At 37.8% G+C, this 14610-nt stretch overlaps 1 protein-coding gene across 1 annotated transcript; it reads left to right on the forward strand.

Annotated features, from left to right (window-relative positions):
- Positions 1-7347: 7347 nt before the first annotated feature.
- On the forward strand, positions 7348-14610 carry LOC116130947 (uridine kinase-like protein 1, chloroplastic). Its single transcript, XM_031416629.1, has 11 exons — positions 7348-7440; positions 10188-10284; positions 11152-11231; positions 11675-11869; positions 12308-12391; positions 12517-12577; positions 12947-13007; positions 13252-13345; positions 13468-13540; positions 14189-14271; positions 14348-14610. The coding sequence occupies exons 1-11, from the start codon at positions 7348-7350 to the stop codon at positions 14492-14494; spliced, it is 1068 nt and encodes a 355-aa protein (XP_031272489.1). The 3' UTR covers positions 14495-14610.

Here is a 14610-nt window from a genome sequence, read left to right on the forward strand (position 1 = left end):
GCCTCCGTATTTTGTAGACCTTCTGTTTCTTGGGCAAGGTCGAGCGAAGCTTGTTTGAACTTTGCCTCCTAATTCGAGGTAGTCTTTTATGCCAAGGTGAGCTTGAAGTTCAGTTTATTATTGGCACCTCGCTGCTGTGCCAAGTTTTTCTTAGCCTCGACCACCTTGGTTTCAGCCTTCACCCGAGCTACGTCACTTACTTTAATCTTGTCAAGGAACTCCCTCTCATTGACCCCGAGAATTGCCATCTCTTCCCTAAGCTGCTCGAGCTTGGCCTGTTTCGCTTCTTTCTCCTTTTCCGCATCTTGGGCCCTAGCCAAGACATCTTCCTTCAGCGTCTTCGCTAGCTGTCATCCCTGATGAGTGCCTTCCAATGTGGGATAGCACTCATCATAAAGAAGCTTGCTTGCCATGGAAGCTTAGAAAAGGGAAAGCAAAAGTCAGCGAGGAATAAGAGAAGCATGTATAAAAGAGAGAAGTGGGCGAACTACTAGTACCTTTGTCGTATAGCTACACACCCAGCTAGCATCTTTGGGGGGGGGGGGGGGGGGGGGGGGGAGGGGGGGACGAATTCCTAACACCCACAAAACGTAGTCTGATGGCATCCTTGGCCGTCGCGGCTCCGATGGTGATATGCTCAGGGAGTTGGTCGATTAATGCATCGACTGTAGCTTGAGCTGCCTCATCCATCTTTACAACTCCCTGTGGAGACGAGCTTGATTTACTTTCCACTTCGCCCACAAGAATGGATTTTTTTCTTTGCCGCAGATTTCTTGAGTCACCAACTTGCCTTGCGACCTCTTTGCCCGAGCCACCTTGTTGCCCGATAAATTTTTGTTTTCCCGAGCCCCCCTAAGGCTTGATCGACTTTTCTTTGCCCGACCCATCATGTTGCTTGAGCGCTTTTTGTTTCCTCGAGCCTTTAGTTGGCTCAGATGCTTTCTTTGCTAGCCTTTTTTGAGGCTTGGGGACACCTTTTCGCTTACTGCCTTAGAGGTAGTCGCAGGCTTCTTCGCATTTGGGCTTTCCCCAAGCTCACCCTCGCTTCACTTCATGCTAGCCGTATCAGTAGGCTGCTTCTTCATCGGAACAACCAACAACTTCTTGGCAGCCTCAAAAGATGATGTCTTCTTCTTCAAGCCCTTCTGTTTCTCGACCCACATTTCTGTAAAAAGAAAAGCAAGCAATAAGCAACCTACCTACACAAAATGAAGAAGCGCGAGTAAGCAAACACTTATCTTTCTCAAGAATGGTAATGAAATTGGCGTTATCCTCGCAAAAGTCGTATGCCCTCAAGCGAGAAAGTGAGATAATCTTTTTAACATTACGCTCTCTATCAGAAAGGTCTCTAAAGAGCTAAAGCCTTTGTAAGCTCACAGCGGGGAGAAAATTCTTTTTGACGTTAATTGCAGAACAAAAAATTTAGGTTAGTTTGACCATCAAGTTTGAAAGCTCTTTTCACATTCATTGGAGGTCAAAGTCTTACTAGCTTTTGAAGTAAAAAAGCCAATCTCCCTGGCCTCATAAAAGAAAAATTGAGAATCCTAATATGGGACCTTCTTTGGAACATCGACCAGATAATTAAAATGTACCTTCCTCGCCTTGGAGAGGTAGTATGTCCAGTTTTAACCTTTCTTCAACCTATACAAATGGACAAATTCCTCAACAGATGGCTCGCCCAGCTCGGCAATCATGTACACTATGTACAAACCTATATTATAACGTATGAGTTCGTGGAAAGCTGGAGAGGGACGATATCAAACCGTCTCAAAATGTTGTCGATGAAATAGTGAGGGGGAATAGACATCCCACATCTCAGAAGGGTCTTAGAGATGGCCACCCAACTTGTGGGGAGATTCTTCCAGGAGAAGCCTCATGGAATCCTCAAGTTGGGTTGAGGCGCATAAGTCTTTTTTATATGCCTAAGATCCTTTACATCGATTAAGGATTGTGGTTCATTTTGTGGCCTATGAACTGAAGATCGCCTTGACTAAGCAACCTCCATAGAAGCATGATCGGACGAGCCCACTGCGTCAAAATCTGAGTTCTGGGTGATGACCTCCTCAGAAAACTTGGGGATTATATCCCCAACGACTGCTGAGTCTATAGGGGAATCGAACATGCAATCAATTGTCCAGCTGCTTGATGAAGACATGAATTTAACTCGCCTCTAGTGTACTTGAAACAGAAGCGAACATCTGTCAAAGCTACAAAAACTCGACAACCTATCCACACTTTGCTTTCAGTTCACGCATCCGAGATAGCTCACATCGGACAACAAATGCACACGACCTACCAGGGATTCTGACGGCCACCATGATAAACCCTCCTTAAACCCAGGACCGCCAGAGACACACTTAAAAACCTTAACAAAACCCTAAAAAACTCAATGTGGCCACGACAATGGCCACCCACAACTGCGAAAATCAAGAAAACAAGTAAAGGAAGGGAAAAGAAACCTTACCAGAATAAGAGAATAGGATGAACTTGTCGGAAAAGCACCATGAAGATGAAGAAGCAGTGACGAAATAAGCAAGAACGCTTGAGAGTTTTTGCAAAGTGTGTAAGCTTTCTGACGAGTTGGCCCGCTTTTATAGTGGTTTACTTGGAAGACGAAAGGGCGGGGTTCGATCATAGCTGTCGATCTATAGTGAATCCCGACCCTCATTTCGTTGAGTAATCTCAGCCCTTAGACAAGGCCACGTGTCAATCATCCACGAGGGCAATCAACCGGCAAACTTCCATAATAATAACTGTTGCCTCAACTTTGCACATGGACAACTGTAGTCACCCACGCGTGATGAAAAGTAATTGCCAAAGGCTACCGCATTTAATGCGACATGATTGCATGGAATTTACACAAGTACCCTTTCTTTTCAAATTCCGAGTTTGTTGAGAATGTCACAAAAGAGAAAAGGTCAAGTGTGGATTATGTCGATTGGGCATAAGTCCGACTCATGAAGCTCAACCGAATCTGCATCCAATGCCTTATCGATGAATGCAGAGCTTGATATCAAATCGAGCAAAAATCTTCGAAGCTCAAAACGAGCACCAAACACTAGGGGGCAGATGTTGTGTGTGATTTTTCCACCAAGCTCGGAGTGTTGAGAGATTATAGCCCGATCCAGGACTAGCTCAACTTTATTGATTGCCCAACCCAGCATAAGCTCATCGAGTAATAGCTCGACCTAGCATAAGCTAGTCGCAACCAATCTTCGCAGTTGTTCAACCAATTCATGCACGGATAACTTCAGATCCCAGATATCTCGGGAAGGATTAGATCAACAACAATCTTTACGCAATCACAATGCCCAATCACAAGACTATCAGAGTTGCATTTCAAACTTAATTGTAATCCTTTTATTTTCGCTCTTTCCTTTGTATAAACTCTGTATATAAACCCCTTTCAACAATGAGAAAGGGGTTAGCAAATTATTCTAGGATTGTCATTGCAAACTCTCACAACAAACACAATAACAATGGAGGTAGGCTCAAGAGTTCAACTCGCCGAACCACTTTAAAAATCTCTTTGCCATTTACTTTACTACACTGATTATTTATTCACTGCTGATTATTCGTAATCACACATACATAAGTTCTGATCCCGACTAGGTCGATCGGATCACTCTAGTTGGTGTAATTCTTGCATCAACAATACTAATTCCCATTCCCCATGTTGAAATGAATAGAGCCCTCAATCTTCTCCATTCTCATCCTGCTCCGCTTAAACTATTTGGGAATGAAATAGGCCTCCCTACCCCTCAACGTGGCATAAATTTATTATAATTTTTTTAACTTGATTTAGGAGGCTAAGTGTTGAACACAAAATTATGGCTTTATTAATAAGCAATTTTATAAACAATTACTTACCAATTACTATTAAAGATTAAAATTTAAAAGTATGGCTTAATTCATTTATAAAATTTAATGTTAATCAACAATAATAAACCCTGTTCTAGAATTTAAAACTTACAGCACACCTTACAATTCTCAACTAATTAAACTTGTTACCCATGAAATCTTATTATAATCCAATAGTTTTTTTTTTTTATTGTAACCTTATCAACTCTTAAATCATTGAATTGTAACTTATCAACAGTTAAAAATTTATGTAAATAATTTAAATCAAAATTTTAAATTAAAAGATCTCATCTCTTATTTAATTTGTCTCTCTAAAATCACTTAATATTAACGCATTCCTTTGTTAATGAAAATATATCCCTTAAAATTATTATATAAAAAAATGCTTAAAAGTATTAAACATTCTCTTAAAAATTTATTAAAAACGGGTCATTTATACTTTTCAATGATGCAAGACAAATTAAACACGATCTCACATGAATAAATAAAATAAACCCTTCAAGGAATTCATTTGTTCACATTTTACAAAGCAGGTGAAAAAGATGTAGCTTGTGTGTATTCAGGAGTAGCACCGATTGTCTAGGGTCTGTTTGTTTTATTATTCGTATCTTATCCTACCCAAAATATATATTTGTTTCCCTATTTTGAAAATCCAATTTGATTTTATTCAATTATTTTAAACGCCCTAGGTTTGTTAATTTAGCTAAACATCCCCTATAATAAAAAGTTTAGAAATTGATAAAAACACCCCCACCCATGCACATTTGCCAGATTATGACTGGAATCTGGCGTAATGGCTCACTATTGACTGGATCTGGTTGTCAACGACGATCAAGATATGGTTTTCGTTGACTGTCAATGACGGCCATATCTTTGGGCATCATTGACAACCAGATTTAGCCACAGATCTAGCCTTTTTTGGCCAGATCCATGGTGGATTTGGCTGGAAAATGTCATATCCACGCACGACTGGCCAGATCCAGTCGGTCGTGCACCATTATGCCAGATTTCGACCATCTTTCGATGGTGGTGACCAGAATCTGGCAAATGTCGGTGGATGGGGGTGTTTTTGTCAATTTTTAAACTTTTTATTGTAGGGGGTGTTTAGCTAAATTAACAAACCTATGACGTATTTTTGTTAATTTTCAAATCCTACTTCGTAATAACAACCCAACTTAAACTTTTTCAAAAATCCTACCCAAAATAATAAAACAAACACATCCCTAGTTTTGGGATCATGAAAGTTTGATTCTTTTTAATATTTTAATGAGAAAATAATTGATAAAAAAAGATTTCAGGTAACTTCTAATGTACCAAATTAGAAATGAGTAAAAGCCATTTACCCACCCAAGGTTTGGCGAAGCTTTTTCCCACTCATAGTTTCATAAATTACAAATTCCCACCCAATTTTAAATTTTAAACATTAAATTAACAGTTAAAAGGGCATTTAGGGCTTTTTATGTAAAAATAGTATACTCCAATCTCTCACTCCCCCTAATTAGTAAAAATTCAAAATAACCCTCCACATTTCAAAATTTTCTCACAACCCAACCCTTTCTCTTCGCCTCCAACTCCACCACCACCACCAACACCAACACCACCGGTGGCTAGATCTGGCCGCCGTGGAGAAGAGGAAACGGGAAAGAGAAAGAGAAAAGAGAAGAGAGAAAAAGGTGGAGAAGAGATAAGGAGAAAGAGAGAGAGAAAAAAAGAGAGAAAGAGACAGCGACGACCAGATCTGGCCACTACAGAGAAGAGGAAAGGAGAAAAAGAGAGAGAAAAGAGGAGAGAAAGAGGTGGAGAAGAGATAAGGAGAAAGAGAGAAAGAGACGAAGAAGATCCTGGTGGCTAAAACTGGCTGCCGAGATCTGGTCGCTATGGAGAAGAAGAAGATTGAAGAAGAGGGTGTTATTGAAATAAATTTGAAAAGAAGATGGTTATTTTGCTAATTCTATTAATTTGAGGGTCAGAAAGTAATTTATTAATTTACTCATTATTATAAGAAGTAGTAAAAAATGGTATTTGACTAATCAAACCTGGTCAAAGCAAAATTTACCTTAACAAAGTTTAAAATTGGCTAGGAATTTGCAATTTTTGAAACCGCGGGTGAAAACTTGTATATTCGCCAAACCTTGGGGGTGTAAATGTCCTTTACTCATTAAAAATCAAGCTGCAGTGACCATAAAAAAAAGTTGAACATATTAAGTGTCATACGGTAAAATCACAAGGCTTGAAATCTACATATGTGTCATATGATTAAGCAATTGGTGCATAAACACTTGCTACATGCATGTATTTGAGCCACATGTTATGCCAAGAAAGGGTGACTTCATCTATAAGACTGTCATGGGTTGCTTCAATAATAAGATTCACGACTGAGTTGTCATCTATGTCGCGTGTCACTCTGTGAGAGGACTACGTCACTATTAAGTCTCGAATAAAGGCGGTTTGTTAGAACACATGTTATGCAATAAAAGGGTTACTTCACATGTAAGGTCACCAACCGAACAGTATAAATAAGGGTTTCCCACCCTAAATCAAGGATCTTGAGTTTCATTCTCTCTATAGCTAAGAAAAATTATCCTTCTTGAGGGCAAATATCTTTTGTCAACATATCAATAAGATGACGGTAAACATAGAATTTGCATATTATGTCTCAATTACTTTAAAAACTGCTCTTGTCTACTCTTTTTATTTATTTACTTGCATTATTGTTATTATCGCCTACAGGTTCAACATCATATTTTATGATCTTGCATAGACCCTTTGTGCGAACTTCTCTAGAAGGCTCACGTATTTGTCGTTGGTGCAAAAAATCGCAACAATATTAAGAATCAAAATTTGAATTGTGACAATTTAGTAAATAGCTGAGTAAATTATACATCCACTACTGAAAAATTCCTGTGTCATGGACTGCTAGTGGCCTCCAGTACTGGAATGTCTGAACCTAAGAAGCAATGGCCATGGCAATTACACAACAAGATTCACTTACAGAGATGAGAGCTTCGTCGGAACAGTGACACTTGACCGTCTCAGCTACAACTAGAATTGCTGGCAATTTCCACCTTATGTTGCCTACCATACGACTCCAAAGTGGAAAATCTAGAGTAAATCGCTCTGGAAGAGAATCGAAGGCAGACTAATCAATTTTCATATTTTGCAAAACGGCTCTAAGAGCAATTGCGGACAAATACTTTTTATGCAACTGGAAAAAAATAAATTATATGGCCTTCATCTACGTTGCATCACTGTCATCAATCTGTTGTGTAACACCCTCACTTGTTCAAGAGATGATGCTGAAATGGCCTATATTACAGCCTTTGGCTGTTCTTGGAACATTCTCACTAGTGACATAACAAAGTTGCGAATCAGCAACTGCATCAGTCAATTTCTAGTCATCAACTTCATTTACTACAACATAAATCTTGAATCATCACTTTCACCAGTTGCTTGACATAATTCTGTCAGATCAAATATGCTGTCACCATGGTATTGCTGCGGATTCACACGTTCATCAGCTTTGTTTTGTGCAAGAAAGCTGGAAATCATTACCTTCCCCAGCTCCTTAACATGGTTCTGGTATGTCGCCTTTCCTATCAGCAAGGCGAAACTGCACATGTGCAACCTTTCTGACCTTGTTTGCAGCAAGACAAAGTTCACCAACTGCTTGACATGGTAGAGATTGGTCGACCTTGCTATCACTGGGGCAATGTTGTGCATTTGCATGATATATTTGTGAACCATGGATGGGGCTATCCCTATCAGCATGCCAAATTGTCTCAAGCAACGATCGAGAAGGTGTCTTTCTGCCTTGTCAAAGCAAATCAACATTGTAGTCGATCTCCCAAGAATCAAAGTACCTCGGATACTTTCTGTTAATTATATAAGGGAGCCACTCCACCTACATGTAAAAGTGAACTATATGACAGATTCTAGATATAAAAAATAACTAGTTTCTAAACAATATAATAAAATTAGATACATATCACAAACTTTACATCGCTAGCTTTCAGTGAATCGAACGCATTACGATAGAAAAATAGTCACACCACTTTGTTTTGCCTTCCACCTAATCACAAATGGAAAGCAGTCACCAGCTAGGTCTTCTTTCAGCTTTGGTCGCCCAATATTCAAGTGGTAGTAACTCCAACACTAATAAGAAAATATATAATGAAAGCTATAACCACAAGCAGGATAAAGACATTATATGAAACAACTGTTCAACATCCTCTCCACTTTTTTTCTCTAACATCAATGCCAAATATACAATTCTATGAGAGAGGAACTTAGAAGAAAATTCAGATTAACTAACCTGTAGTAGTGTTACACAACCACTGATTATACTTTTGAGATTTAAGATAAGCCTTCCCAAGTGCTTTGTATAAGAAAGCCAATGCTGCTGCACCTCATGCATACTTTCCAGCCTTTTCAAAATCCCCAAACAACGGGGGGTACATCACAGGCACTTTGTTTCCGGCTGTAGTGAAAAAATAGTGCTGCCAACCAAGTATAGAAGGTAGCACGTGCGTGGCACTCCACATCTTCCATTCGACTAGTTTAGTTTCAGCATTCCACTGCTCATATACGCAGACTCTGGTACTCTACCCAAATACTTTTCACACAAACTGCTGCATGAGGTATATCTTACACCTAAAACAGGTTCACCGTCAATTTCCAGACCAAGCAGCAATGCAACATCTTTAAGAGTTATTGTCATCTCTCCAACAGCCAAGTGAAAAGTATTTGTTTCTGCTAGAGTGCAGAAATAAGTGGATTGTCTAGACTAATCAGAGGTATCTGTCTGAAATATCTGAATCCAGCCTTGTCCTCCAACTTTCATGACATCTCACCACACCACCTTCCTATCAATCTCAAAACACTTCAATGGTGAAGAACATAAACGAAAAAGATGAGAAAAAAGTCAAGTCCCAGCAATAAGCTGCACCTGCCCCTCGCAAACTTCGGAGGAGACATGCTTCTCTTGATCATGAAGCACAAATTTATCAATCGGCCCAGGATCGGCTTCATCACACTCAATGATTGGTTCACAACAATCAATTAATCCAAAATTGGTCCCACAAACTTCCATTGTTTACCAATGGAAACTACAAGTTTAAACAAAACGTTAGCTCCAGATATTAACCCAGAGCCAAGCTGTTGAATCAATGTACGTAACCCTATATAATCTTGTAGAACAATTAAACTTTCCACCACTCAACACCAGAAAAAAAAAAACTAAAATTATAAGCAGAATCAAAGAGAACCCTATTCATAAAAATAAATTAACTGAATCTAAGCTTGAGCTAGGGTACTATATCATGTCATGGCTGTAACTTTTTATTAATTTGTTCATTTTATGTCAAATTTTATCAATCACATATTTCAACTTTTAACTAACATTTTATCAAACGACGATCAACCATAACCAAAGCAAAAGCTCGAAGGATAAAAACTCTCAAACGACGTTGTCGTACTTATGAATCCATGATATAATATTTTATCAAGACAAAATATAATATAAATCAAAGATTTTTTTTTATTGGAATAGATTCGCATGTTTTCAAAAATTTAATTTTAGGACATTCTCTTAAAATATTAGGAAAATAGAGTTCTCAATTTTTCTAATTTTTAAGAGTTAAAAACATTTTACACCTAAGATTTGATTTAATAACAAAATCTCCTTAGGCTTCTGGAACAATTGAAACAATGAAATCACTACACATTTAAGTTTCACGTGCTAAAGGATGCCAATTTGGTGAATTAATTATAATAAGATAAATTCCAACTATTAATAATTTATTAAGGATAATGAGATTTTTGTTATTTTAAAAAGGTAGAACGATATGTTCCCACCCCAGGTTTGGTAAAAGAACACTTTCCCACCCATCAAGTTTCAAAATGACACTTTTTTACCCTCCGCCAAGTTCCGTCAATGTTTTCCGTTTTGAAGAAGGGTAATATGGTCAATTTCCATCCTGCCATAAAAATAAAAAATCAAATATTGAAATCTATGTGAGTGTTGCCTGGACTGGTTGCCTCGTCCCAGTGAAGTTGACGTTGAAAAAAAAAAAAAAGAAAAAGGGAGAACGAAAAAGTTGTCTGCCTTTTCTCCCTATTCTATCGTAAGTCGTAACTCTCTTTGCTCTCTGAAACTTACGCGACTATGACCTAGGGTTCTGTCGTAACTCTTTGCTCTCTGAAACTGAAGCCTTTTCTCCCTATTATGTCGTAACCCTACCCAATAAGGATACACCGTATCGACTTCTTTTCAATCTTTGTCCGACTTGTTGACGACAAAGACATTTCACTCTTAAATTCTTTGTCAGGTGAATGCTTCTGATGTTACTATCCTGGAGGTTATTCTGGTTTTCCATGATCAACGTGTCCGCAACCTGATGAACATGAAGACTTTTGTTGACACAGGTTTGATCTCTTTAATAAGTTTTTTATATCTTAGGCATCATTATTATCATATTTCTTATCCTCCTAGTTTCATTTGTGTATTTATTATGGTCGATTTCAATGTTGTGGTTTTACAATATAGAAATATGCTCCATACTGACTTGTGTAGTTGTTCCAAATTTGTGTCACATAGTTCTTGAAGGGATGTTTTGCTCCTAATTACTTTAAAGTTTTATTTGGAGAGAATATTAAAAGGTAAGAAGTAAAGAAAACAAAACCAATCTTTTCAAGAATATCCAGAGGATTTATGTTTTGTAGAAAATGGGTTGCCGGCTGATTGCAAGATTTATAAATGGCTTACAGACTTGTCAAATTGTTTCTCACTACAAACTGTGTATTCAGCAGTTGGATTGCCTTGAATACTCATTTGTTAGGACATTAATTTCTCTGCCTTTTACAGATTTGATATCCTGATAGGATCTTCTCTATAATGTACACTTAAATTCAATATAAAAGGAAAGACTTAAGTTTGCGTGTTTCTCAAATATAGGCTTTTACGATTTCATAGATCATGTTGATAGATTGTAGATATATACTTCATAGGTGTGCCCAATTTGAGGGTTAATTGGATCTATCTTGCTGACAATTGTCAATGTTAAGCCAGGACTGCTTTGTGTATGTGTGCACAAGCACATGCATATCTGGTGGAGAACTGTGTGGAGGGTTTGGGGGTGGAAGGGCTGTAGAAGGGGAGAGTTACCTTTGACAGTCCAATGGGAAAGCAGTTGTCAATTTTTTTTTTTTTTTTGGTTGCATCTCTCTTCCTCTACCTGCTCGTTTGCTTGCTCTGTTGTTCTGTTTATAATAATTGACTTTTATTGATTGTAGATGCTGATGTGAGGCTTGCTCGTAGAATTAGACGTGACACAGTTGAGAGGGGTAGGGATGTAAACTCTGTACTCGAACAGGCAAGGCTTTTATGATATCTTTAATTTATATACAACATGATTCAGTTAACTTTAATTAGGAACCTATTAGGAGTTCATTTGGATGAAAGCTTAGACCTTCTGTTCATGCTTCTATTCATCTGTGCTACTTGACCTTATGGTTATATATTTTTACACAAGAGTATTCTGTGTTTATGTGAAAGCCACTACTCTGGGAGTTAGCCAGAAGTATAGAAACTCCTAATCTGCCACTTGGAGAACTGACCCTGTGGCACATGGGCTACTGCATGAAAATAGAAAAAAAAAAATCTGTCTTTAATCTCATGTATGGTTTTAATTTCCGCAGAAACTTTAATCTTTGCCATTGTTGGAAGTTATCTGCATGCCTCTTTAGTTTTAAAAGTTTAGACTTCTTATGGCATTCCAAATCATAATTACATTGCAAGCATTTTGTTAATTTGCAGTATGCCAAGTTTGTGAAACCTGCCTTTGACGATTTTGTTCATCCATCAAAGAAGTATGCGGATGTAATCATTCCCCGGGGAGGTGATAATCATGTTGCCATTGATCTGATTGTACAACATATCCACACAAAGCTTGGTCAGCATGATCTCTGTAAAATATATCCCAATGTCTATGTGATTCAATCAACATTCCAGGTATCTCTTTTTGGTCTGTAATGTGTTGCTTTTATTTTTCCTTTTATGTATGAGGTTTACTTCTGTAAAGAAACAGAAATATGGCTTCATATGCCTCCATTTGTTAATACTAGAACAGCTTTTTACTGTGTGTTCTGAGCCAGTGCCCATCGCTTTCACTGGACATAGACATAAGTTTTACTGATCAACAGTTCCTGGATTACAGTAACTTAATATATGCCTGATGTGATTGGAAAACATAAAAACACATGGATTGTGGCGATTTGGTTTCTACCAAGTACTATAAATATAAGGCTTTTGCACCATGGCATTATGATGATAATTCTTTCCTTAAAGTTCCCTTTCAACTTTGCAATCTAATGTGGTGTTCTTTTATTGTTTACATGTTTTGGCTTAGTACTTCTTTAGTTATTTTCTTATGAGAGACCCATGTTTCAGATTAGAGGTATGCATACACTGATACGAGACAAGGAGATATCAAAGCATGATTTCGTGTTTTACTCAGATCGACTTATCCGTTTGGTAATTTTGTTTCATAGCTTTGCTGATACTGTAGCTTAACTGAGCTGTTTCTTTTTTAAGCCTTGAAATCTTAGTTGGTTCTTATGGTAAAAAATATGATTGCTTGTGTTGATTTTGACTTCCAGGTTGTTGAGCATGGCCTTGGCCATCTGCCATTCACTGAAAAGCAAATAGTTACTCCAACAGGTGTGTTAGAATAACATATAGCGGGATTGAACTCATTTTTTCTGTATTCATATCGTTTACCCCCATCCTCGAAATATGCATCAACTTTATGAATTTGCGTGTCTCTAATATTTGCTTTGACAGTGTGTTTGCTCAATTGCTCTTAAGCCATTGGATCTCAAGTTCTCTCTTTACTTTTGCCTCCGTCCCCGTACTGGCCCCTCTTTTTCCATTCCCACATTCTATAAATATGCATAAACTTTGTGAATTTACTTATGCCTCTGCCATTGGCTTGATATGTTTGAGCTGATTCTCTCTTCCCGCATGTATTTGTTTTTATGTTTGTGCATACCATAACTTGGAAATTTTTTTTTGTTATTCCTTTTTCAGCGTCACTGTATACGGGGGTTGATTTTTGCAAGAAGTTGTGTGGGGTTTCCATTGTTCGAAGGTGAACACTTAGTGAGGTTTTCATTTTGTTAGTTCTAGTTTTATGGCATTGTACTTGTATCATGAGTTATGATGTCAATTTCCATCTTATGCCATATGATAATGATTAATTTGGTTTCTGATCTTCAGCATGTCCCTGTGGAAGCTGGACATGAGCCTTGATATGGGAATTTCCTGCTGCGTTGAATTTTAGTGACTTCATTTATCTTGATTCATGCTAATACATTCCCCTCGTGATGTTACAGTGGTGAGAGCATGGAAAATGCATTGCGTGCATGCTGCAAAGGAATTAAAATTGGAAAAATTCTGATTCACCGTGACGGAGATAATGGTAAACAGGTAAAGAAGATATATATTTCTTTTATAAGAAAAGATTACCGGAGCTAGAGTGTTGCATCCTGTGGTACTAAAGGTTATCTGAAATTAATTTTAGTCTTCAACTTTGTCCCCAATATGATCAGCTAATATATGAGAAGCTTCCCAAGGATATTTCAGAACGGCATGTCCTGCTTCTTGACCCTGTACTTGCCACAGGTAACTTTTTCTTTATTTCCTTGGAAGTTTCATTGTCATTTCCCTTCTTTTTGTTAACAAGAAGCCTTTTTGTGGTCCTCATAACTTGTTCTATTTTTTCTTTTTTATCCTTATCCTCTTCTGCTAAAGGGCTTATCTCTTATAACAGAAGGTGGAAAATTGAGAGTGAAAAAAATTTCAGTTCTTTTTTTCTTTTTTTTCACACAAAATTTTTGAGAATGACTGCTTGAGTGACTGAACTTATTCTTTTTCAATTCAAACTACCAGAAAGTAGCTGTCATTTTTAGGTTTATCAGCGGTAACATATTTGTATTACCATTTTAAGGTGTGCTCCCTGGAATTACGGTCTTGAAATGATGTCTTGGTTAAGATGTAATGGAAAACAACACAGAAGATGATTAGGGACTAGGTACACGCTATTGATTTGCTGATGATTGCAAGCCAATCTTTCCGGATTTGAAATAAGAGTGCAAAAATGATGCATTGCTTGCATATCCCAGCTTGTGGTAAAACCATGTGCCTACTGATTTTGGCAAGTGGGCACTCTGCTAACCAAGCTGTTGAACTATTATCAGTGGACACTATTATAATATTGACAATATTCCTGTATGATGATTGAAAACTAATCTTGATGGTTGTTCCTTGTAGGGAACTCTGCAAACCAAGCTATCGAACTACTCATTCAGAAAGGAGTACCAGAATCCCACATTATATTCCTCAACCTCATCTCTGTGAGTAATTCTTGTTACTCGTGATACCTCCTGTGTACTTTATTTTTTATATACTGATCTTATGATTTAACTTCAGGCTCCAGAGGGAATCCATTGTGTTTCTAAAAGGTTTCCATCATTGAAAATTGTCACTTCCGAAATTGATGTTTCTTTAAATGAAGAATTCCGTGTCATCCCTGGTTTGGGGGAGTTTGGTGATCGTTACTTTGGCACTGATGATTGATCATGATGGTTGAAATGTAGAGGAGATTTTTACCCACTTTCAAATGGGGCGGTTTTTACAGAAAAATTATAATCAATATTTTGAAATATGAAGGGAATTTCAACGTTTGCATAATA

This window comes from Pistacia vera, unplaced genomic scaffold (genome assembly GCF_008641045.1).
Source record: "Pistacia vera cultivar Batoury unplaced genomic scaffold, PisVer_v2 Contig227, whole genome shotgun sequence".
NCBI lineage: Eukaryota > Viridiplantae > Streptophyta > Magnoliopsida > Sapindales > Anacardiaceae > Pistacia > Pistacia vera.

Bases quoted from the DNA above. Each gene is read 5' to 3' on its own strand.
- LOC116130947 (XM_031416629.1), top strand. From the start codon at position 7,348: ATGGTATTGCTGCGGATTCACACGTTCATCAGCTTTGTTTTGTGCAAG. The intron at 11,870-12,307 runs GTATCTCTTTTT...CCCATGTTTCAG, and splicing joins TGATTCAATCAACATTCCAG to ATTAGAGGTATGCATACACT. The intron at 13,346-13,467 runs GTAAAGAAGATA...CAATATGATCAG, and splicing joins ACGGAGATAATGGTAAACAG to CTAATATATGAGAAGCTTCC.